The sequence below is a fragment of the Marmota marmota genome, unplaced genomic scaffold (genome assembly GCF_001458135.2).
Source record: "Marmota marmota marmota unplaced genomic scaffold, marMar, whole genome shotgun sequence".
Classification (NCBI taxonomy): Eukaryota; Metazoa; Chordata; class Mammalia; order Rodentia; family Sciuridae; genus Marmota; species Marmota marmota.
In genome coordinates, this window is record NW_025999969.1 from 249,479 (window position 1) to 275,883 (window position 26,405).

The 26,405-nt window shown below is 33.6% G+C and overlaps 1 protein-coding gene across 4 annotated transcripts in view; it reads left to right on the forward strand.

The window, feature by feature from the left end:
* Klhl24 (kelch like family member 24) overlaps nt 1-25,321 on the forward strand; it is a 38,955-nt gene extending 13,634 nt beyond the window's left edge. For 3 of the 4 annotated variants that reach the window (XM_015499912.2, XM_015499911.2, XM_048803969.1), the window contains 5 exons: nt 11,987-12,171; nt 13,352-13,470; nt 16,635-16,823; nt 17,984-18,172; nt 22,652-25,321. In XM_015499912.2, the coding sequence (XP_015355398.1) occupies nt 11,987-12,171; nt 13,352-13,470; nt 16,635-16,823; nt 17,984-18,172; nt 22,652-22,852 (883 nt within the window). In that variant the 3' untranslated portion in view covers nt 22,853-25,321. Of the gene's footprint in view, nt 1-11,986; nt 12,172-13,351; nt 13,471-16,634; nt 16,824-17,983; nt 18,173-18,809; nt 22,305-22,651 lie in introns of those variants that run through there. The other variant, XM_048803970.1, reaches the window with a different exon arrangement.
* Nucleotides 25,322-26,405: the final 1,084 nt, after the last annotated feature.

Here is a 26,405-nt window from a genome sequence, read left to right on the forward strand (position 1 = left end):
ATACTGTTAAAGTTTATTATTAATAAGCAGAAAATACCTATTTTGAGAAGCATTCCAGAAGAGAAGTTTTTTAATATTTTTCTGACAAAGCTAACATTGATGTTCAGGTTTTTTAATTGTAGCTAAAAAATAGCATAACAGTTATCATCTTACCTATTTTTAGTTGTACAGTTCAATATTATTAAGTATATGCACACTGTTGTGAAATTGGAATTTTTTCCAGCATCTCTTTTTTTTCTGTAAATTTACTACAGCATATAAAACCACATTTTTAACTTTCATTTTAAGTGCCATTGTTACTCATTATGTCATGAAATATTCTATTTTTTAAATCTAAGCTAGTTTGGATGTAGCAAGATTTAATCCATTTCCTCATATGTAAAGTATGGATAATAAATAGGGTTTACTTCACAGGATTTCAGATTGGAACTGTTAAATTCAATAGTCCTTAGGCATCCAACATATATGTAGAAAGTCCCTAATAATAACTAGCTACTATTATGTATGCAGTATTATATGGATCAATACTTGAAAGTCTAAACTTTTTATAATTAGATACAATATTGGGTAACTATTATAATACAAAATTAGGACCGAGCGCAGTGGCACACGCCTGTAATCCCAGCAGCTTGGGACCTTCCTGAAGCAGGAAGATCACAAGTTCAAAGCCAGCCTCAGCAAAAATGAGGCGCTAAGCAACTCAGTGAGACACTATCTCTAAATAAAATACATATAGGGCTGGGGATGTGGCTCAGTGGTCTATGCCTGAGTTCAATCCCTGGTAACCCCCCCCAAAAAAAAAATTAATATAGTATTTCCTTATACCAGGATGAGTAACTGAATTTACTTAAAAGTCTAGAACATTTTATTCAAGTCTTTAGCAAAGCATAGAAAGCATACAATTTTATCCTATAATTACACTGATGTTTTTAAAAATATTTTTAGTTATAGATGGGCTCAATACCTTTATTCTATTTATTTATTTATTTCTATGTCGTGCTAAGGATTAAACTTGTTGTCTCACAAGTGATAGGCAAGAGCTCTACCACTGAGCTATAACCCCAGCCTGATTTTCTTTTTTTTGTAAGTTAATTTTTTTTTTAAAGGACCATTAAAACACTTGGACTGATCTTAGGAATGTGGAAAGACCAAGTTTCCTGAATGTACTCATAAAGAAAACTAAACAGCCTGGGGCTGTGTGATTATTAGCTCTTCTGGGACTTTTCTGAACACATAGTATCACTCTAAGGGTAAAATCACTTTTTCAAGCAGAATTCCCTTATAGCAGACAGAATGTTCTGGGGGGTCAAATGAGGTTGACTAGTACCCAGCCTGTATATTTTATAGTACTAGAGTAGGGACCAAGGGTAATCCGTTGTAAAATTCAAATAAGCTATTTATTGTATTATTTATAAAGATATAACCTGAATAGAATCAGATTGCTGAGTAGGTAGCTTATCATTCCTTTAAAGAGAAAATTTTCCTAATCCACTTAATTATTTGATTTCCAAAAATTTGTTTGGCATCTAATGTTTAAGGGAACCAATCCATTTTATACAGCAGAACACATCTATGTGGAAGATTATAGCATCACCTTAGTTTAGGAAATGAATAAGAAAAAACAAGCTACAGTTATATTGAATTTGCAGGCCACTGTAAATATTTAGAAGATATTTATTTTATGTGGGCATTACATGAGGAATAGGGATTGAACTCAAGGGCACTCGACCACTCAGCCACATCCCAAGCCCTATTTTGTACTGTATTTAGAGACAGGGTCTCACTGAGTTGCTTAGCGCCTCATTTTTGCTGAGGCTGACTTTGAACTGGCCATCCTCCTGTCTCAGCCTCCAGACTGCTGGGATTACAAGCATGCCCAACCCAGACTTTCTGCTTTTTTTTTTTTTAGGGCTGGGGATGTGGCTCGGGTGGCGGCACGCTTGCCTGGCATGCACGGGGTGCTGGGTTCGATCCTCAACACCACATAGAAACAAAAAGTAGAGATATTATGTCCACCTAAAACTAAAGGATAAATATTTTTTAAAAAAATATATTTTTTTAGTTGTAGTTGGACACAGTATCTTTATTTTATTTTATTTTATTTTATTTATTTATTTATTTAAGTGGTGCTGAGGATCAAACCCAGGGCCTCACATATTCTAGGCAAAGGCTCCCCGCTGAGCCACTACCCCAGCCCCAGAACTTCTGCTTTTTATTTGCAGGCATCTTTTCAGTCCCTCTCCAACTTGATCTCTAGGATTTGACATTGTTAATTGCCTTTTCTATTGGCTTTTTCATGGGCTTCTGGAATATCATTTTTCTCATAGTCCTCCGGTTTTCTCCAGCTGCTCTTACTTTATATCTAGTCTTGGAAGTACTGATTATCTGCTCGTTCATCTCTCTCTTACCTTATGTACTTCCCTGTGTGATCTCATCTATTCTCATGATTTTAATTACCATACATGCTGTTGACAACCAAACCTGTTATCTCTAACCCAGACTTTTTTATTTGTTCATTCACATTTCTTTTGTTTGGATTTTAGATTTCTTTTATATGTTTTATTTATACACTTATTTTTAATTTTATTACTTGATTGTGTCTTTTAAAGAGATAGCATAGGCAAAATAGCAGGATTAAAATTAAACTTAACAGCTCATATTATCTCATGCCCAATCCATATTCAAATTTGAACTATTCTTTAATAAACTTGTATCCAATCCAGAATCACTCATTACATCTGGTTATTTCCAGGAAGTCTCTTTTATTCCAAAACAGTTTCTTTTTCATGATTCTGAATTGTTGGAAAAAAATTGTCCATAAAAATATTCCCCTTTCTGGATTAATGTGGTTACTTCTTAAGGTGTTTAACTTTAATTCCTAGAAACTGAAATATGGTTCTACAACCTTCAACTTGATGAATACTAATTAAATATTTGTGTACATAAGTATTTATATTAAACCACATTAGGAGCACAGTATATGCTGTTGTCCCACCATGAATGATGCAAAGATTTAACTCTGTGTTAGGGTGATGACAGTCTGCTCGCTCCACTGTATAGTTAACTTATACTCCCCAAATTGGCCGGTGTTTTTTTTTAGTGTTTGTCCTATGCCAAGTATTCTTCAGAGCTCAAGCCATACTGGGTATTCTACCTATATACTCATGTGTTTTCAAATGACAAGAGAAAATCCTAGAGTACATTGTTTAAAAAGCAGTGTGACAGTAGTTTCCTAGAAAGAAGCAAATCTAAGAAGAGCACAAAGCTTTGATTATCTGCCCTGCCAGTGGTAAATCCTTGGTTGCATAGAGAGAAACTAATCACAGAAGGTAGTAAAACTTAGGAATAATTTGGATGTATTTCTGTTTTTTTTTTTTTTTTTTTAGTTTTGATGGACACTGTACCTTTATTTTATTTATTTATTTTTCGTAGTACTGAGGATCGAACCCAGTGCCTCATACGTTTGAGGCAAGTTCTCTGCCACTGAGCCACCACCCCAGCCCCTAACTTGGTTGTATTTCTAATGATATATATTTTGCAACTGTAAATCTTTGTTTTGATATATTTTTCAGTGCTAGCATCAGGATGTATTAAGAGTACAGGCTTCAGAATCAGACAGGCTTTAGAATCTCACTCTACACAACTAGTAAATTCCATGACCATGGGCAAGGCACTAAAGTTATACTGTACATTTACAGAGTAGGAATATGGTTTAAGAGAGAAATGTTTGCTATCAAATAGTTTCTTTTTTAAACATAATTAAAAAAATTTTTAAACTATGCATCTGTTTGAATATATTAGTTTTTTTCAAAGCTTACTTTATAATTGTTCTAATTTAAGAACAAATTTTGTTACATATGCATACTACCTTCCCATCATTTCTAATAGTAATGGCAAATGTTTGTGTTCAGGAACTGCTTTATGGACAATTACATATGTAACATAATGCTCAGAAAAGCCCTGAGAGAGAGTGCCATTATTATGCCCACTTTACTGATGAGCAAACTGAGTCTCACAGAGAAGTAATTTGTTCAAGGTTACATAGTTTAGTAAGTGGCAGAGCAAGGATTGAAAACAAGTGTTCTGGTTCTAGAGTATATGCTCCTAAGTAGTATGCATAGTGTCTCTCGTACATTTTCAATATTTAAAACACATTCTGCAAAAACGATGTTTTATAGGACCTTATTAAATAAGCTTTTTATTCAATAACTGTTTAATTTACTGTTTTGCCTGTTTTCTTCCTTCAGTCCTCTTGCTAAGTTCCCAAGTTGAAAATTTCACATTAAGGTGGAAAACATGGGGAGGAGCAGAAAATTTATATGCTCATATTGACAATCTAACACCATTTGGACTCAGAAATATTCTTGAACTCTAAAAAGAATCATTTAGGGCTGGGACTGTAGCTCAGTTGGTAGAATGCTTGCCTTGCCCATGTGAGGCATTGGGTTCGATCCTCAGAACCACATGAAAATAAAATGAAGGTATTGTGTCCACTTACTATAAAAAAAGAAAAAGAAAAAGAATCATTTATTAACCAACTTATATAAAGCCTAAGTTTTGTCGAGTACTGTCTCTGTGTCACCCCTGTAAGCAAAGTACTAGGCTTCAAACTCTTCATCAGGAGAAAAATGGTTTCTCTGCTTACAGTGGGTCTCTGGCTTTGTCCCAGTTCATGAATCTTAACTGTGGTATTTACTGTCTCTGGCTCTGATGTTTCACATTCCTGGCCATTGTTTGACAATCTGATTCTGACCTCCAATACACTTAATTTCCATTTCTTGCTCTAGCCCAAATACTAATTTCCATTCTATCCTGAGTACCAGATATTTATTATTATTATTATTTTAAAGACAGACAGAGAGAGAGAGAATTTTAATATTTATTTTTTTTTTTTAGTTCTCCGCGGACACAACATCTTTGTATGTGGTGCTGAGGATCGAACATGGGCCGCACGCATGCCAGGCGAGCGCGCTACCGCTTGAGCCACACACATCCCCAGCCCCCAGACATTTAAACCCCTAATTGCTTGGTAGCTTGGTTCTGATTTTGCACTGTGTCTCAATCTACATTGTTCCTACCATGATTCTCTGGAAAAAGTAGTAGTCTCCCCTGACAGATGCTAATTTTCCATTTTGGGAGGGCTGGACTACCTACATAATGAGGTTCTCATGTAGAAACACGGATGATATTAAACTAAACAAGCATCTTACAGTGTATTGACCATAAGTGGCAAGTTGTTAATGTTTGTGCAAGATACCAGTGTCCTTTGCCATACTCCATTGAGCAATAGAGAAAGCTAAGACTTGTAAGTTCATTATTTTGAGTTAGAATCAACAATTAAAGTGCTTGTCTCTTTTAATATTGTTCACTTCCTGTTATCTGTATAGTGAATATAGAATTTAATTGCCATAATTAGGACAATGCTCAAGTTCCTGTTGTAAACCAAGGAGAAAACTAAATGATATTATATGATATTAAATGATATTAAAAAAATATCATTTTTTTAAGAAATGATATTTTATGATTATTTAATAAATTTCTTGTTCCTTATTTTATAGGTGATAAAAACAGGGCATAATTAAGCAAAATGACTTACTCTGGTTACAAAATTACTTAGTATCAGGGATAGGACTAGAATCTAGAATCTAAATTCCTTTTCCAGTCACTCTTAAAAAAGATATTCTAGCCAGGTGTGGTGGGACACACCTGTAATCCTGCAACTCACAGGGCTTAGGCAGTAGGATACCAAATTCAAGGCCAGCCTTGGCAACGTAGTGAGACCCTGTCTCAAAATTTAATAAATGAAATGGGCTGGGGATGTAGGTCATTGGTAGAGTACCATTGCCACTGGATTCAATTCCTAGTACCACATACATGTTCACACAAAAGATATTCTATATTATAGGAAGTATGGCTTTACCAAATTTATATGTATTCTTTTGAACTCAGACCCTTTTCTTATGTAAGAGTATACATTTAAGTCTTCTACCTTACACTCTGTTCCTCTGAACTTCTTTTAGAAATCATCTTTTTAAAAAAAAGGGGGGGTGGTTAAAATATGTTTAGTTGTAGATAGACACAATACCTTTATTTTATTTATTTTTATGTGGAGCTGAGGATCAAACCCAATTCCTTACACATGCCAGTGAGTGTTCTACCACTGAGCCACAGCCACAGCCCCTAGAGATATTCTTTGTTTACACGTGTGTGTGTGTGTGTGTGTGCATGCGTGCGCGTGCATGTGTGTTCATATGCAAACCTCTCTACTTTTCTTATACATATAGAGGATACTGCACTCAAAATCCTTCACCTCATTTCTACTACTTGAAAAGATCTTGGGAAAAGTTCTATTTTACCACATGCAGACCTTTCTCCATTTTGTTATTCAGGAATTTTTCAGATTTGATCTGGATAGTATGCCGTTTATGAATAGACTAATTTATTTAACCCATCTCTTGATGGATATTTAGGTTGTTTCTAGAGTGTGTAAGTGTTTCCATTGCAAAGCATGATTGGTTACTATTCTGAGCCTATGTCTTTGCATACATACAATGTTAATTTATAGCATGAATAACTAGTAGTAGTATTGTGCAGTCATAGGATATGTATAGTTTTAATTTTTGTAGGTATTGTGAAAATTGCCTTCCAGTTTATACTTAAGCTAGAAATATGAAAGCACATATTTCTGCAGTCCTTTGCCAACCTAGTTTGCATTAGTTTTTGTAAATCTTTGCTACTGTGAAAAGGGAAAGTGATATCTCATAATTTTAATTTACATTTCTTTTTTAATGTGGAAGATTTTCAAATTTTTCCTGAGTATAAAAGCCATTTGTATTTTTTCCTGCAATCCATTGAACTCTAATGATGTATCAGAATTCTGGATTGTGAATAATAGAGAACTTTTTTTTTTTTTTCATAAAAGGCAAATGTAAATCCAAGAGGCTTGGGAGGTAGAGACAGGATTATCACAAGTTCAAGGTCATTCTTAGCAATTTAGCTAAACCTTGTCTCAAAATATAAAAAAGGGCTTAGATGTAGATCAGCGGTAAATAGCCCCTGGGTTAAATTCCCAGTATCCCCTTTCCTCCCTCCCTGCCCCCCCAAAAAAGGCAAATGTATTTAAGGGAGACTGTATCTTGTAGAACCTAGGGACAAAAATTCACAGGACCTTATTGGAACAGGCTACTAAAAAGCCATCAAAAACCAAGCTGGCTGGGTACAGTAGCTACACCTATAATCCAGCAACCCTGGAGGATAGTGAGTTCAAAGCCAGCCTCACCCAAAAGCAAGATGCTAAGCAACTCAGTGAGACCCTGTCTCTAAATAAAATACAAAATAGGGCTAGGGATGTGGCTCAGTGGTCAAGTGCCCCTAAGGTCAATCCCTGGCACCCATCCCCACCCAAATACCAAGGTGTGCCTTCTGTCTTCTGTTCTTGGCATGTATGCATAATTTTCTTTCATTAGTCTTGCTGAAAATGGCCTCTCATGGGTTTGGAGTTTATATATTACAAGTTCAATCACTCAGACTGAATCTCTCCTCTTGGGGAGAGAGATCTCTGAATGAGCCAGACAATCTTTTCTGGCCATGGGAACAGGAAGAAGCAGCAGAAGTCTGATGACTAAAAAGCCTGCTAGGCTGAAAAGAAACCAAATGGTGGCTGTTAGTAGTAAGGTCTAATTTTTATTTAGTTTGGTCTTAGATTGGGCAGATTAGGACCAGGGTAATTTACATTAATTGGAGAAAAATTAGAAAATATAATCAAAAATATTACCCATTGTCTTACCTGTAAGAGGTAATTGGCTTTCTTCTTTCTCTCTCTCACACTCTTTTTGGCCAAACTGCTAGGCAGATACTCTGAGTTACGTCTTTATTCTTTTTTTTCCTCTATAAGTTTATTATTTCATGTGTGGCATTGTAATCCTTTTCTTACTTTGTTTTTTATCACTTAATATTTATTAAAGGTAGTTCCATAATGTGAAATCTAGTACGGTATACCATAACCACCATCACCATGCACATTTAAGCTGTTTCTGATCCCTCTCCCCCTTTGTACTAGGGATTGAACCCTAGGACCTGCTACATACTGGGCAAATATACTGCCACTGAGCTACATCCTGGCCCTTTTTCTTTTCTTCTCTTTTCTTTCCTTCTCTTCCTTTTCTTCTTTCTTTTTTTTTTTTTTTTTTTAAGATAGGATCCCACTAAATTGCCCAGAATGGCCTTGTATTTAGGATCCTCCTGCGTCAGCTTTACAAGTAGCTGGGATTATAGGCATGAGTCACTGGATCCAGCTGTTTCTGATTTTCAAACTTTAAGATGAACATCTTTGTTGCTCAGTATTTAAAAACATCTATGGTTAGTTCTTGAGAACTTATTAATTAACTGATTCTGATCAATACAGCCATTTCCTCAGAGAATCCATTCTGCCTATTGCCTTTCAGGTAGACAGCCTCACCACACAGGTGGTCTGTGTCCTCACCAGGTTTAGAAATTAGGAAGAGATCAAACTGTTAGGGACAGATTTAACATTCACTATGAGAGATTATTAACTCATTTATCTTCTAGTCTGTGTAAATCTATTTGTGGTGAGAAATGGAACTGTCAAGAGATTCAAAATGTTAAAGCGATCTGCCCAGTATGTTCTCTTACTATAGGCAAGTCCCTATATGGGAAGCCAAAGTATTCAAAGGTTGTTTGGCAAACATGGAATCTAAACAAAGGGAGTCGGTGGGTCTTTAGAACCAGAGTCCTCTCAGCTAATATAACTTGAGGAACTCTCTCACCCAGCATTAAAATATTCTTGGCAAAGAAAAGATAATGTTCAAGTCACCTTACCTAAGATTCTCTTTTCCCTGGGTACAGCAAATATTTGCCTTTGTGATTGTTATTTATTCTTTTATTCATTTGTTCATTTATTTATTGTTTCTAGGGCTTATCAATCCCCTTTTCTAACTTTAGATGAATCAACACATTGAATTTGGTAGTGTAATATGTTATAAACTAGAGAATCATGCTGTTTCCTTAGACTTAGTGATGGTTTGATTTTCATATATTTTTAAGTCTTAGAATGGTGAATAGACTCTATCACTAACATCTCTCCCTATCCCTCCTTTCTGATTTCCTAATAAATGGGAACACACTTCCTTTCCTTATTGTGTTTCTCAAAAATCCATTTTGTTACTAGTCAGGATCATCTTTCAACCCTTGTTGTTGATGAAAGTTTGGGAGTTCATCTGTTTCTGGCATATTTGACATTGATTTATAAGTAGGTCTGTTATTTCAGACAGCAGTTCCTATATTTTACCTTTTCAGATTTTAACTGAATCTGGTAATTACTACGTTTTGTTTATTTGGTTTAGAATATCTGTAGATTTATAATTATTTTATCTTTCACATAAATCATATAAATTTGACCTTTTCTTGAATTTATGATGAAATAAAAGGAAAATTTTTAAAAATATATTATTATCAAAAGGACCTTTTGGAATGTATGATAAAAGAAAGGAAGATTTTTAAAAATATATTATTGTAAAAAGAACCATTTGGTTGTCATGCCTTCCTAGGGAGAAGTGGCAAAATTTAATGCTAGAGCAGCAAATATTTATTTCATCATTGTAGAAGATCAAAAACTTTACTCAAAAAAATTAATGAAATAGTACTAGGGATATAGCTCAATAACAGAACACTTGCTTAGCATGTGCGAGACCCTGGTTACATTCCCAGCACCACCAAAAAAATAGATTAATTAATTAATTAAATAGATATATTTTATTGGGTTAACACACTGTGGTGAGAACACCGGACTTGTATCAATTAAGTTAAAGGCTATTTGATTACAGATAGGACCTTCAGTATAGGCAAAACTACAAGCTTATAAGTGAAGTATAAAACCAATGTTCTATAATTATTACTCTGGATTTTGCATTAAAACAGTTAGAAATGATTTAGACCCAGTGACAGTATTTAGTAATTTTATGGTATAATTGACAAAAACTATCAGCATTCTGATGTGGTCTTTTTTTCTCTCCACATTTAATTAAGAGAAGAGGGATTATATATAACTTACTCAGTCTGGTTTTTAGATGAGAAATGCAGCACTGATGTTGGGGAAACCATGAATATATATTTCAACTATGAAAGAAAATCTGCTTCTGCATTTGAGGCACGGTAAAATGGTTCATAAATGCCATACCTTATCTTTCTTGTAGCAAACTGCACAATTCTTGCCAGAATAAATGCCATTATCAGTGAAGAAAAAGAAGAGAGATTATTGAAATTTTTTAATGAGATTTGACTTATAGTAACCATAAAATGTAATCACAAGATTTTTTCATTTAGATTAAATTTCTGAACAAATATAAAGACAAAGAATTTTAAAATTCTAAAGCTGTCTATTGAAGCTTATGAACAAAGAGATCTTGGCTAAGCATTTGTTTTTCCTGTGTATCTTTAGTTGAGGCCAGTGACTAGCATGAACCATTAGGATTCTCTTCATGGTCTTAAAGGTGTTTCTTCTTCTTCTTTTTTTTTTTTTTTTTTTTTTTCCATTCTAAAAATAGGCTGGATTTCGGGGCTGGGGATGTGGCTCAAGTGGTAGCACGCTCGTCTGGCATGCGTGCGGCCCGGGTTCGATCCTCAGCACCACATACCAACAAAGATGTTGTGTCTGCCAATAACTAAAAAAATAAATAAATAAATATGTAAAAAAAAAAAAAAATAGGCTGGATTTACTGTCAATTTGAAAATTGTAATGATTGAAAGTGGAGTACCATACCATTCAGAAACAACCTTCATCTGCATTTTGGTGGATTTTTTTCTCAGATACATTTTTAACATACCATTGAATACACTCTATAATTTTTTTGTGTGTGTTTTTCCCCTTTACACTCTAACTATAATTTTTTATTTTGTGTTTTTTCCCCTTTAACATCCTTTGTTTGCATTTTTACTGACTGCCTGACACTTTTAGTTAGATTACCTTAATTTATTTACTCTGTATTTTTAAAATTTACTTCTGAACAAATACATAAACTTCTTTTTCTTTTCTTTTTTATATTTTTAGTTGAACATGGACACAATACCTGTATTTTACTTATTTATTTATTTTATATGGTGCTAAGAATAAAACCCAATGCCTCACATATGTAAGGCAAGTGCTCTACCACTGAGCCACAACTCCAGCTCCTTCTTTTTTTTTTAAACTTTCGTTGAATTAGAATTTTTCTCATTGTCAGTCTATATGCCTAGTATTAGATAACTAGACTATTTTTCTTATTTTTATTAAGCATGTATTATCAAGATATCTTAGTCCACTCAGGAATTATAGCAGGATACCACATACTGGGTGGCTTATAAAGAATGGAAATTCAATTCTCTCAGTTCTCCCAATTCTGGAGACTGGGAAATCCAAGAGCAAGGTGTCAGCAAATTCAGTATCTAGAGGGGGTCACTTCCAGGTTCATATGTAGATGGTTTTTGTTGTTTTCACAGGGCATAAAGGGTCACATAAACTTCTTTACAGGGTGCCTAGATCAAACCCATTAATTAGTTTTTTAGAACGAACAGTCTGATAAAAAAAAAACAGCATTTTCCTACAGTTAGAAAAAGTCCATTATCTTAACCTTGTGTGGTTATATATATCTGAATTGCTACAAAACTGCATTTGAAAGTCATTCTTAATATTACTTGATAATGTCTTTAATATTAGTTTAAATATTAGTAAATTAGATAGGCTCGTTTGACTGGTTTACAAAACCCATAGAAAAAAATATCCATAGACATTTTCTGTTGTATGATGATGTCACTATCTACCCTGTAAATATTCTCAAGTAAGTAACTGCCAGTCTGTACTTTTGGCAAGTATGCAGAGAATAAACTTAACTGTTTGTTTATGACAATGTGTGGTTTGTTTTTAGGATTTTAAAAAATTTTGAATATATTTTAATATTTATTATTATTTGCATTTTTACAATAATTATTTTAGGTCCACTGGCTATTCAGAGGTGATAGTTGTTGTTGGAGGCTGTGAACGAGTTGGAGGATTTAACCTTCCATATACTGAGTGTTATGATCCTGTAACAGGAGAATGGAAGTCTTTGGCTAAGCTTCCAGAATTTACCAAATCAGAGTATGCAGTCTGCGCTCTAAGGAATGACATTCTTGTTTCAGGTAAATAAAGGATCACTGGAGTTGCTAGCTACTTTTGATTTGGATATGGCTTGACTGTTTTAAACAACAATAGTGTTTTAAAAGAAAATAGTGAAATGTGAATATGCTCACTTTAGGCAAATCTTTTTATACAACAAATTAAACTAAAAATAATATTTTTCTTTTAAAAATAGTCACAAGATAGAATGAGCTGAGCATGGTGGCACACCATATAATCCCAGCAACTCAGGAGGCTAAGGCAGGAGGTTCACAAGTTCTAGGCCAGCCTCAGCAACTTAGTGAGGACCTAAACAACTTAGCAAGACCCTGTCTCAAAAAATGAAAACAGGGTTGTGGATTGGCTCACATAATTAAATGGGTGGTTGAATGCCCCTGGGTTCAATCCCCAGTTCCAATCCCACCCCCTACAAAAAAGGATAAGGATAATGTAGAATATAACTATTGAATCTATGCTCAAAAGTCTGTTAATTGGCACTAGACATGGTGGTGTACACCCATAATCCCAGCAATTCAGGAGGCTGAGGCAGGAATATCACAAATTAGAGGCTGACCTCTATAATTTAGTGAAAACCTGTCTTATAAAAATTAAAAACAGCCAGGGGCAGTGGTGTAGGCCTATAATCCCAGTAGCTCAGAGACTGAGACAGGAAGATCATGAGTTCAAAGCTAGCCTCAACAAAAGTGAGGCACTAAGCAGCTCAGTGAGACCCTGTCTCTAAATAAAATACAAAATAGGGCTGGGGATGTGGCTCAGTGGTAGAGTGCCCCTGAGTTCAATCCCTGGTACCACCTCCCCCCACCCCCCCCAAAAAAAAGATTGGGGACGTAGCTCAGTGGTAAAGTGCTTCTCAGTTCAATCCCCAGTACTTAAAAAAAAAAAAAAATTGTTTGATGGGTCCTGATATCTGACTTCTAAATTAACAATCATATATTTGTAAGACTCATATTCTATATTTTATTTTAAGAAGACCTATAATCATTAGTTCTCAAGATCATAATTGACAAAGTTTAAATCTGCTCTGTAGAACTATTTTCATTAAGCTGTAAGAGCGTCTTTCTTTCATTTATTTAACTTAATTCTCAAATTTATGAATTGCCTCCTGTGCTTTGGTGACATAGATCTCTTGATGATAAATATATAGTGATATATTATTCCATGTGCACTGTTTTGCATTTAAAGGTGGAAGAATCAATAGTCGTGATGTCTGGATTTATAACTCACAGTTAAATATTTGGATCAGAGTTGCCTCTCTAAATAAAGGCAGATGGCGTCACAAAATGGCTGTCCTTCTTGGTAAAGTAAGAGAAACCATTTTTTATTACTATTGCTGGTACATTTCCAAAATAAATACTACAGCTAAGTCCTGCATTTCACTTTCCCTTTGGGTGTTTTGGATTCAAATAGTTTTTCCTTCCATTCCTAACCACAGTAGATAAACTGAAGATATAAACAATATGACACTGTAATTTTGAATGGATATTTTGTTCTCCCAACTTCTAATTCATGGCAATGTAGCACATATCTTTTCTCATGCACATTGGAATCCAAATGCCTAAGAATTGGAAAAGAAAGGAGTTACATCAAAAGGGCAATGTCTAATCCAAGCAAAATTTTTTTTCCTTTTACTGAATTTGGCAGGCAGGCAAGCTAAGATTTACTTATCTAAAATGATGTTACTTTATCTTTTTTTTTGTGCAAGTAAGGACAAAACAAATTTAAATAACAAGATAAACATCAACATATTTTAAAGAAAATGTATTATTGACTAAAGATAATGAATATTATTAAAATACATACAATATAGGATAACAATCATATACTAGCCTTCTTAACCTTTTAAAGTACTGTATACTCTTTTTAAAAGTTAAATCTTATATTAAAAACCCATTACATTAAACAGATTATCTTTAGCAGCTGTATTAGGGAGTAATTCAGAGTCTGTAGCCATTCCCTGCCAGCATCTCTGTGAGCGCTTCCAAAGCCAACTTAAATGAATGAAAAATCTAAGTGAGGATCACGAGATACTTGACTGCACATAATTCTTTGATTGGTCCCCTTGAACCTCTTTCTAAAAAAATCACTACCTTTAAGGCCTTACAGTGAGAAATTTCAGAGACACTTAAAAAAACCAGAACTTTTCTAATTGAATCAAAGATGTTGGCTTAGAATTTTCCGCTCAGACCCCTATCAGTCTTTCTTGCCCTATATCCCCACAAGAGGCTTCTTGAAGTCTCTATACTGTGGACACTTAGAGCTTCCCAAAACACAGTTTAAAAGCTATTGTTGATTACTAGAGACTTTAATATCATATATGCTGCAGCTATCAACGAAGCCTATGAAAAATTGTGATTGATGTACTGGAAATAAAATATCAATAGAAATCTTTTTGAAAACCATTGATGTGCTCATACCTACTATATTGTATGTAGTTTTGGTAGCTATGCCTAAAGAATGACAAAGCATTACTAGGAAAGAGACTTTAAAATAATTGAGGGGTTAAAAGGAGATGAGCTCTGACTAAAAGTATAATTTGTAATTATTTAATCTGGACATAGACAAATGAAAATGATTGATGCATCAAAAAATATTATGTATTAGTAAATTCAAATTTATTTGACAAATACTTGACTCAAAGGTACCCAAAGCTTAAGGTGCTAAATCAAGAAATAAGAAGAATCATTTCTGTTTTACACAGCAAGTACCCAGTTCATGGAAACCATTACCCTAAAAATTAAAATAGAGGCTGAATTCAAATCTATGAATATATTTAAAAATTGTAATACTCTCTAAGGAAACCTAAGATGACTTAGAATTTAGAATATAGAAAGAGGATATTTATTATAACTTTGTCAGTTTATAAGGAAAACCTTGCCCAAGGTTACACAGATAAAGCAATGGCAAAAGCTCAGATTTTCTCAATCTAGAGCCCTTCTGTCTTGATGCTCATGGTGTGCATTTTTCATTTATACGTATAGGAGTATGTACTAAAGTTTAATCTCTAAGGTTATGTGATAAAGTACTCTTGTGTACATTTTTAATTGAGTGAATAAATACTCAGTTTCTGAGAAGATTAATTGCTATATATGGAGAGGTGGAGCTAGATATGAACCCAGCTGTCCTGTTCCCTAAAACCGCATACCACTTAGAGCTGCACAACCTTTTATAAGTTACTTTACCTTCCTGAGCTGTATGGTGTTCTGGGCACAAATCCACCATTAGGTCATCATAACATAATGTGAGAAATGCATGACAGAAGTGACATTAACTTCTGTAAAAATTTAAAGGAACATTGAAAGATAAATTATAGACAAATTTTAATGACAAGATGTGAAGTTTGGCTTTGGCCCTTGGGATTCATTGTTGAACTGTTGAATTGATGGCCAGGTGCTTTGGTGCTTGCCTATAATCCCAGCAGCTCAGGAGGCTGAGGCAGGAGGAATCACAAGTTCAAAGCCAACCTCAGCAATTTAGTGAGGCCTTTTAGTAAGTCCCTGACTCTAAAGAAAATATAAAAAAGGGCTGGGGATGTGGCTCAGTGATCAAGGGTCCCTGGGTTCAATCCCCAGTACCAAAAAAAAAAAAAAAAGGAATTGATGAAGTGTTTTAGGAAAATTAATCTATAAGTTTCCAGAGCACAAGAATGGAAATCAGGAGGTTATTTGAGGTTTGAAATCATGTGGACCCTAAGGTAGGATGGTGGTAGTGACAAACAAAAGGAATGGGCAGATACAAGAGATGTGTGAAAGAAGATATAGATAGATATAAATAGAACTTAATTAAATTAATCAGATATGAAGGAAGAGTTGATGACGACTGCTCACTAAAGGAAACACGGAGAGCTTTGTTGAAATTAAAAAAGCTCCAGATATCTTTCATATAAAGATATTGATTTGCCCTGCCTTCTTCCTGTTTGTAAAGTGAAAATGTACATTACAGCTCTTTGAAGTGAAGATTATAAATTCATTATGCATCAGGTACTAAAAGATAGGCCCTGTCTTCCAAATTCTCATAATCTAATAATCCTTACCTAATATTTTAGTTTGATAGTTTATTACTTTATGAAAATCAAATAGTTCATCATCCATGAGTGTGAACACTTAAGGTAAATCATGCAGTTCTCCATGATCACCAAGGAAGTGGTGAAAATTTGTTCTTGAAGTGGGGGTGTGAAAAAAGTCATAAGATTTCATGTACAAAATACAGATACACATACAGTGAGACAACAAATATACAGTATATCTGTGATATTAAAATTCCATCCACAGTGGTCTCATAGGGAAAAAAAGAGTCTTTAAGGCTTCATGGTAGTGTTAAAAAAAGAAGAAGACACGGAAGCTCTGGGTTAAATATATTGCAGTTATAGTTATCAAGGGCTTTTAAAGAGAGGAAATCCCTTCTTTAACCAACTAGTTCAAAATTTGGACTTTTGATATTTAAGTGGTTTTATGTATTTTACATGTAGGTATACGTCGTAGGAGGCTATGATGGACAAAACAGACTTAGCAGCGTAGAGTGTTATGATTCCTTTTCAAATCGATGGACTGAAGTAGCTCCCCTTAAGGAAGCAGTGAGTTCTCCTGCAGTGACTAGCTGTGTAGGCAAATTGTTCGTGATTGGTGGAGGACCTGATGATAATACTTGTTCTGATAAGGTAAGTCAGTGCCCCTGCCCCCCACTCTCTTTACTGTGGATGGAACCCAGGGCCTTGAGCATGCTGAGAATGCTCTATACCACTGATCCACGTCCCCAAACCATAAGCCATGTTCTTACAAATAAATTACCAAAAATATATATAAAAAGGGAAAGACAGAAAGTTTATCCAGTAGGTAGTTAGGTTGCTTAGTGTGAAAGGTCTTTTAAAAATTTTCTGATACCTTATTCTTTTGGGGAAAACCTCTGAATTTTGTGTTGTTAAAGCGAGACCCTACAATATCTAAACACTTTTCATAACAAGTGTAATTAAAGTTTTTTGAAATAAAACTAATCTCAGTACTGAAATTTTACTGCTATCATCTACAGAATCTAAATTATTCACATGCAACCCAGTTGGGAAGTGAATTAGCCCAGGGTAAAGCACAATGACTAATTATACTGCTTCCAGCTAGGTCATTTTGTGCATACTTTCAAAGTATTTTTAGAACAAAAAGGAGGAAAAGGAGCCCCTGCAATGTATATAGAGGATGGCTCACAGTAACTGCAGTTCATTGAATTCCTGAGACAAAAGAACAAATGTGGTCCTGACATCCCAGGAAACACCATTTTTATTCTGGGGAAAAATATCTAATGCTTAATTGATCTATAAATGTTACCTTAATTTTGTCAATCAATTAATTCTTTTTCTAAGTTAAATTTCAATACAGTGTGGTCAAATGTCACTTAGAATTCATTAATTCAGAACTTACAATAACTTACTGAATTGAGGTCTACTTGTATTTTTTTTTTAAGAAAGGACTCCTTAAAAGTACAAAGAAATTATTTTCAGATTGAGGAATGATTATTCCACATAATGCAATTTTTAAAAATTTAGACTGCTAATTTCAGTGGAAATAAGTAAAACTAACCTGATGGCCCTTCATCCTGGAAACAGTGTGCATTTATTACTTTTTTCTGCTTCATAGTAATAAATTTGTATTTTTTTTGGAGACTTTTCTAAATATACACCTTTCACTGTGAGGCTGACCTCCTCCTTTAATTCTCTGAACTAATGGAATTTTATTTTGAATCATGTTTCTATGTATTGGTAGACCTTTTATTAAGTAAATTTACTAATTTATTTAGAAACTTTAATTAAGTGTTTCTATATATTATTAGGTTCAATCTTATGATCCAGAAACCAACTCTTGGCTACTTCGTGCAGCTATCCCAATTGCCAAGAGGTGTATAACAGCTGTCTCCTTAAACAACCTGATTTATGTTGCTGGTGGACTGACCAAGACAATATACTGTTATGATCCAGTTGAAGACTACTGGATGCATGTACAGAATACATTCAGCCGACAGGTAATATTGTAAAACAGTCCAAGAGAGAAATAAACCTAAGAGGGACCAAGCACATGACTACTATTAATCCACTGGAATTTTACTTTTAAAATATTACCTGTTTACTTGAACTTCATATTTTTTTAAAGTTCCACATAAAACTTTTATGAACTCATTCCAGGGAATTTTTTTTTAAATAACTTCCTTTTTACCATCCCAAGATGAAGTATCCATTGATTTTTTTTATTCCCTTTAACCTTTTTCAGAACCCTATTCTTGTCTTCATCCCCTTTTTAATATTTTTGAAGAGATGTTCTCATATGGATGGTTTTCTGGTTAGCAACTAGGTCATTTGTTGTTTTTGTTATAAAGGACATGGTTTGTGTGTCTCCACCTGGAGCCCACTCCCTTATCCCTGCCATTCCCCAAAAGACCTTCCCTCAACCTTTTGATTCATGGCTCTGTTTACCTTCCTTCTAGCAAAATGCTGCTTTTGATGCTGGAAATCTGGCTTTACTTATAACCACTTAAAAATGTTGTACTATCAAAGTCACTACTAGTAATCTCTTTAAGTCTCTTTCATGTTTTTCTTAATTTTTTCTACTCAGTCCTTAAATATGAATGTTGTTTGAGCCCCTTTCCCCTTACCTCTTCCCAGTATATAGTCTATTCCTGAATGATTTCATCTGCTACCCAGTACTGAAGACTTCAAGTCTTGATCTGCACCAAAGCCTCTCTCCTGCGCTCCAGACTCCAATTTCCAGCTGTCTATTTTCCATGGGTGCCCAAGACTTCAGACTTAGTTAAAATGTACCCTCTTGCCAAGCTTATTTTTTTTGTGTCTCCAAACAACTTAGAAATGTAATTTATTAGATATTCTTCATTTCTATTAAATTGAATCAATCTATTAAATTGAACCATTTTGCCACCAGATCTTTTCTTTACACTAAAAATTCATCTCTCCCATGACTGGAAACCTACTTGAACAAAAATCCAAGTTTTACCACTTCATTCTAGACCTTCTCTTACGAATCTTTTCTTTGCCTTTTCAGCCTCACTTTCTATAACTGTATCCCAATTACATTCCCAATCCCGATTTTCTTTTTTTTTTCCTTCCTTCTTGCCTTCCCTCTTTCTTCCCTTCCTCCCTCCCTTCCTTCCTTCTTCCTTTTTAAATTTTGAGACAGGGTCTCACTAAGTTGCCAAGGCCAGCCTCAAACCTCATGGTCCCCCTACCTCAACTGCCCAAGTCTCTGGGATTATGGGCGTGCACCACTGTACCTTGCTCATTACTTGTGTTCTCTAAACAGGTCATATATATTCTTGTCTTGGTTCTCGCTGTCTCCTCCTTAGCTTCTAATGAACCGTTTTTTTTTTTTTTTAAACCTTCTCTATTTGTAATTATTCATTTCAAAAACAAACTTTATCATAGTTGCAACAAACTGATTTTACTTTGGCCAGAACTGATTGTGTTTTCCTTCTGATGTTACAACTTCCAACACTTACGTTATGACACTAACATATTTTCTAATGGGTATAAATTGAGTATTTTCCATGCTGGTCTCCGGCCTTCTTGAGAATACTATTCTAACTCATCTCTTAATGTATTTTGGATTTATTCATGTTCAGTAAATATTGAGTAAGTAAAGTAAATGAAGAACCTAATTTTAAGATAATCTTACATTCAAGATACACAAGAGATATAGCATAGAACTATAAGGATAATGAAGAGGATTTGAGTATAACACAATCTTTTTAAAGTTGATATTGACTTATGGTCTCCACTTAATAATGTATTCAGACTATCATTATCCCAACTGATAAAAGAGACATAATATGATCTTCAGTTTCAGAGTATATAGTGAATATAATCTTTTATCCTTCTCATATTACATTTAAGAGGAAATGAAGTTTTAATCTAAAATATCTTTTATTGGCTTGTTTTATGAATATTTTAAAGAGTAAATCATTTTTACTAAAGATCACTGTTCATTAGAAACTTGATTATACTGTACAAAATAATTAAGAGAGCTTAGTTAGGAAGCTAATTACCACATAAACATAATGCAGAGCATACAATGAATATATTTTTAATTGGATGATTGACATAACCGAAAAATATCAACAACAGGACATCATGGCACATTTTCTCTAAACAGTGAATAACATTGATTTCAGAAATTTCAAGGGAAAGGAACATTTGGATCAGAAGTATATTAAATTTTACAAAGACTATTGAAGTTCAAATGTAGTACCAGGATTTGGGGGATCATTTTCTCTCCCCTCATTCCTTCTCACTACCAGTATTACTAAGTGTATTTATATTTATGTATTAATTGCCTGCCCTTTTAATGCTAATCAGTGAAAAAGATAACTGTAATTTTTTGGTAGACAATAAAATGAGAAATGAATCTAAAACTATTGCTTTTTTTAAATGCTCAAAATATTAAGTACAAAGAGTTGAAAATATTTTAACTTTTTAACTTTTTTTTTAATGGTCCTTATGGACCCAACCTATTTCTCTATTTGTTCTTCACCATTTCCATGCCTCTCAACTTTGCATAATTCCTTAAGGTCAAATTTGATATTCTAAACATATTTTGCTTTCTGCTTTCTAACCCCCATTAGAAATGTCCTTGTTAAAAAATTATAGGTTTGGGGGTTTTTTGTGGGCTTTTTTTTTTTTCTTTTTAATACCAGAAATTGAACAGGAACACTTAACCACTGAGCCACATCCCCAGTCCTTTTTATATGTTTTATTTTTGTTGTTGTTGTTATTTTGAGATAGAGTCTCACTAAATTGCTGAGACCGGCCTCAAACTTGGCCTCCCAAGTAGCTGGGATTACAGTGGTATGCCACCATGCCCAGCAGCAGGGGTGTTTTTTAAGTCAATGATGAAGATTTCTTTTCTTTCTTCAGTAGACCAGGTATTTAAAATATCATTAAAGTTTAGAATAATTAAAATAACTCTGATTATTGTTGTGTACTGTTGGTTAACATTTTAACATTTAAGCATTTATAAAAGTAATTAAAGAGAAGATTTTTAATAATATAAGAATCATTTCATTTTAGTCTTTAAAAATAACATTAAAACTTCATATATTGATCAATTATTTTTACCACTAGCTACCCTTTGAGTAAAGAATAAGTGTTTCATATAGTATACATATACACAGAGTAAAGAAGTAGGTATTTTACAGAGTGAAATAAACAATTATATCTGGTAGAAATAATTTCCCAATATGAATGAATATTTGTTTTCAAGGTGGCTTGCTTCATTCATTTAAATTCTGAGCATTATTATCTGAAATATTAATAACCAGATTGTGTAATGACACATTGCTTTAGAATCACCATAAAAGTAATTATACCATTCAATATTCAACATAGCTTGTACCTGAAAATTAAGTATATTTTTGTCATTATTTTACTGTATTCAGAACTTTTAGAATTTATAGAAAGAGCTCATTGTGCTTTAGTTTGACTTATAATTTGTGTAGCTCATGGGTTTCATTCAAGATAAAAATATCATTCATTAATGTTAATAAGCCATTTCATTTTCACATATAAATTCTAATACAGGCATTTTAAGTACTCACTGATGCTTTCAGACCTGAAGATTGTGCAAATCCACCACAATTTAGGTTTTTTCTATAAGAGGGAAATCTATATGTAGCAAATATGGCCAGTGAAAATGTTTTTTGAACTCATTGGTAGAACTATTTCATTGTAGATGATGTGAAACCACAATAACAAGATACAATATTACGAGATATTAATTTTCTGAAGTAAAATGAAATGTAAATAGAATATTTAACTTATAGCATAAATAAGTCCATGTAAAAGTGAGATAAATTTTAGTATTGTTTATTTGTTTGAAAAATCACTCTCATTTTTCACAAAAATAATTATTTTATGTAGTTATTATATTGTTGCCACACAAGAGTAAAACTTAAGCTAAGAATACGATCATAGGCAAAGATAACTAAAATGTTATTTGGATCATTTCTGTGATTTGGTTATAACTAATATTTGGTTATAGCTAATTTGGTGTAACTCTTCCTCTCATTCCTTCATTCAACTTGTGGGTAGTTCTATAAAGTGAATAAGATTCCTACCTGTGGTCAGGTAATAGCTAGTTTCTATAATATTTAAAAAAAACAACTTCCGCAGTAGAATTAGTAGAAGCGACTGTTTTTCAAAGAGGTTTTGTTTCATAATTGTTCAGTTAAGCCTTTCTATGTCAGTCTACCATGCCCATCCTGCCTTCACATCTTGGCCCCAATTACTAACATATATTTTTCTATTCACTACATGCATACAGAATTATCTAGTGCCCACACACAGGATGGGAATTGGGCAAAAAGTAGCTTAGCTTATATTATGTTTCCTTTTTTTTTTTTTGATTGTGTTTAAATGTCTTTTTTTTACTTTTCAGTTTGTTACCAAATTTTTTACCTGCAACAGTTAATTTTTTTTTTATGTATTTGGTTAAACAGGAAAACTGTGGTATGTCTGTGTGTAATGGTAAAATATATATCCTGGGTGGAAGACGGGAAAATGGAGAAGCCACAGACACTATTCTCTGTTATGATCCAGCGACAAGTATCATCACAGGGGTAGCTGCAATGCCCAGGCCAGTGTCCTATCATGGCTGTGTGACTATTCATAGATACAATGAGAAATGCTTTAAGCTTTAAAGCCAGGATACCTCACCAAGAAGCCACACTGATCCAAGATGAGAGGTTTTAAAAACTCCTGAGTGGGAACTTGACTTATCTCCTCTGTGCCATATTCAAAAAATAGTAAAACCAATAATCCTGGTGCCTTTCTCCCCAGTACATCAGTCTTTCAAACTGTAATAAAGCCTTTGCTGTAATGGAAAGAAGTTGTTAAAGATAATTATGGTGATTGTTGCTTGACCTTTGAGAGTTTACCCTTGTATTTGTTAAGAAGCCTCTGTGGAGTAGGAAATAATGTCTGCTTGAATACTTGTTTAGAAATTTGTGAATGGTCTTTTCATTTATGTATGTTTATCTGCAAGACTGTATATTCCTTATTTTGTCATTTATGTAAAGAAAAATTGCATGACTGAGGCTTCATTTAGGTTGACTCACGTAATGCTGAGAATGCTTAGTATGTATTCTCAGGGAGAAAAATCAATTTTAAAAATCTTTGTCACAGACATAGCATATCCACACTGGTTAATTTTATTGAAGGGTTTTTTCCCCCTGCAATTGATAAAATTGTAATGATAACAATTCCAGTATCATAAAATACTGAATTATTGTGACTTCATTCTTAGAACTGCTGTCTTATATTAAACATGTTTTTGGGGGAGGAGTTAGGTAGGAGATACAGATATAAGTGCCCATAAAAGGGGGATGAAAATTACCAGTTAATTTGTAAGAAAAAATTAAACAACTATTTAAGAGAATGGGACCCACTGTGGCTCTCAAAGTATTTATGCATCATCTCTAAGTCCTCTAAGGAAGTCTCTTTCCTTTAACCTGACAAAGGAGTTGAAATCCATTTTGCAATGTTGTCCTGTGAAAACTAGGAACAGGTTTCCTCCCCAGCCAATAGGTTTGACCTCATTAGTATGGTGCTTTGGGTCAGAACCTCTTCCTTGGTTATTCTGCTTTCTTTGAAACGGCTACAAACCCTGAGAATCTCTACTGTTGAAGTGCCTTTAATAGGCTAAAGCAGGGACCACTTACCTCAGTGGGTCCATTTTTCTTTGAAATTTAGCTCTGAAAAAAAAAAAAAAAACAGTAGTTCCAGTCTTCTGAGATAAATCCAAATTGTATTAATTTGTGTAAAACAGACTGATTTGTCTAGATTTCTCAACTACAGTTTATGAAGCTTACCAGTTTTCAGAGAGGAATGTCAAAATTTTTCCAAGGCAAATAAATGGATATGGCAGGAACTACAACCTGAGTAATTATTGTGATTCCTGGATGGACAGATATAATTTACAACATTTTAGGGATGTACCAGGTAGCCTACTGTATTTTGACTTCCCAGTCAACGTTGTCTCTCACTTTGGAATTGCATACTCCTTTTCATAGTAGGGACGATGCAAATACATGATTATAGTGTCACCAGATTTTTGTTAAAACCAAAGTAGTCATCAAAAAACCTAACATTGGTAAACTTGTTTTTCCCCTTATTCTAGAATGACACAGACATTTCAAATAGAGAAACTTTAGAGCTTAGGATCTAAATTCAAGTCAATTTTAAAATGATAAATAATTTTCTGTGATAATTATCAAAGCAATTCAGAAAATAATTAGTTGAAAAACAGTTATACAATTGGGATGCTTGTACTGTAATTTTATAATAAATATCTTCATTATACTTTTGTAGATAATGGAACCTATTTAGTTCAGAAATTCTTTATAGTAAATGAGATAATGTATGAAAACATGTTTTGTAAATGCTTAGGATTATACAAACAATAGTTGTTATTTTTATGTGTATTTGTAAGATCTTGTCCAGAGACTTCACATAAAAAAAAACTTTCTTAAGATAACTTTGTATTCTAGTATTTTTGTCTATTGTAAAAGTATTAACTATTTACTTATATTTTGTTTTACATTTATTTTCATATCCATGTGTTTGTTGTAGTAAAATTGAAATGAAACCTTAACAAAAATAATTTGTTTAAACACAGACCTCATATCAATATTGTTTAATTTTTTCTCTACATAATTTTAAACTACATAAATTAAGTACTTGCAGTTTATGTTGAAGGCCACCAAGTACTTAGCATGAATCCTAGAAAATTAAAGTAATTTTTTAAAGTTACACAACTGATATTTTAACTTACTTTAATTATTTTTCTTCGTGTTTCTAATTCTTGATAAATAATGGCATTCGCCTTGATTTTAAAAAAATATTTTAGGATACAATTAGTATATCAAAAGGGATATATCAACCAGATTGGTGTCAGATTATATTCATTCTGTCATCCCATAGTTGGCAGATTTTTCTCTTGACAGGTGATGCTTGAATGAGCCTCTGGGTTAGTATGCATGTGTATACCTGTATGTATGTATTTATATATATATAATTAGTATGAGTGTGGACACACACATATACAAACACCAAGAATTTTTGCAGTTTGTGATGATCAGAAAAAAAAAAAACACATAAAGTAAAAATTAGTTGATAATGTTAAATTCGATTCCAGAAGATTTTTGTTGTTGTTTGGGCATTTCTAGAGTACTTTTTTACATTTGAAAGTACAAGATAAGTATTAGTAATGATGACTTATATACCATCAGAATCTATATAACCAGTTTTTACAAGGTTAGAAAACAAATTGGCAGCAGAGATGTTTGCTAACCCCAGCTTGATACTTCAGTTGGAAAGAGAATTTGAAGGTATGCTTTGTGGATAACAGAAAAATAGTTTTTGTGTTTGTTGTATGTGTGTGTGTTTCATGAACTTGTATCCTTTTCCATATTTTTCCTCTGTGAATGAGTGACAGAGTGATCTAACTTCCTCCTTTTCTACTGTAATACTCCCACTGACTGTACTGCACAGGCATGAAATGGTAGCCTATTGGGTCTTCGGTAACTTTTTTTTTCCTAAATGAGTGAAACATAGATATTTAACTCCATTTAAACCAGGTTAAGAAAAGATGATTTTTTATATATATATATAGACACTCAGGGAGGGTATTAACTTGTCACTTTTGCCTATCTGGGTGTTTAAAGTGCCATAACTAAATAACTTTCAGTTGATGATTCTAGAGTAAATTAAATTTGGTAAAGGAGCTTCACACGTGGCAGTGGTTAAACATTCTTTTGTATTTAAAAAAATGAAAACGTTTTGTGAACTGGTATATTTTCTCTTAGTGAATATGAATTGTTTCTTTACTGTCAATACCCTTTTTAAAACTCAGGAAAGACAAAGGTTCAATTATACCACTTTTGTCAATGTGCAAACCAGGTGTATGTTTCTTTTTCCTGTTATCTGGATATGGCAATAGATTTTTTAAAAATTACTGTGAGAACCCCTACATGAAAAGAGAGGAGTTGAATTGTTTGTGTGTGCCTTTTGAGTCTTGAGCTTTACATGTGGAAAAGACATCTACTCCAGACTATTTTCAAAGAGAGGGAGAGATTGCTATTTATGTGGTGCCAAGTGATAAGATAATGTCTCACAAAGGCTTCCTATGGATTGCCTTTATTTTTAGTAAACTCAAGACACTGGTTAACCTCAACATAATTTTGGCCTTATTAG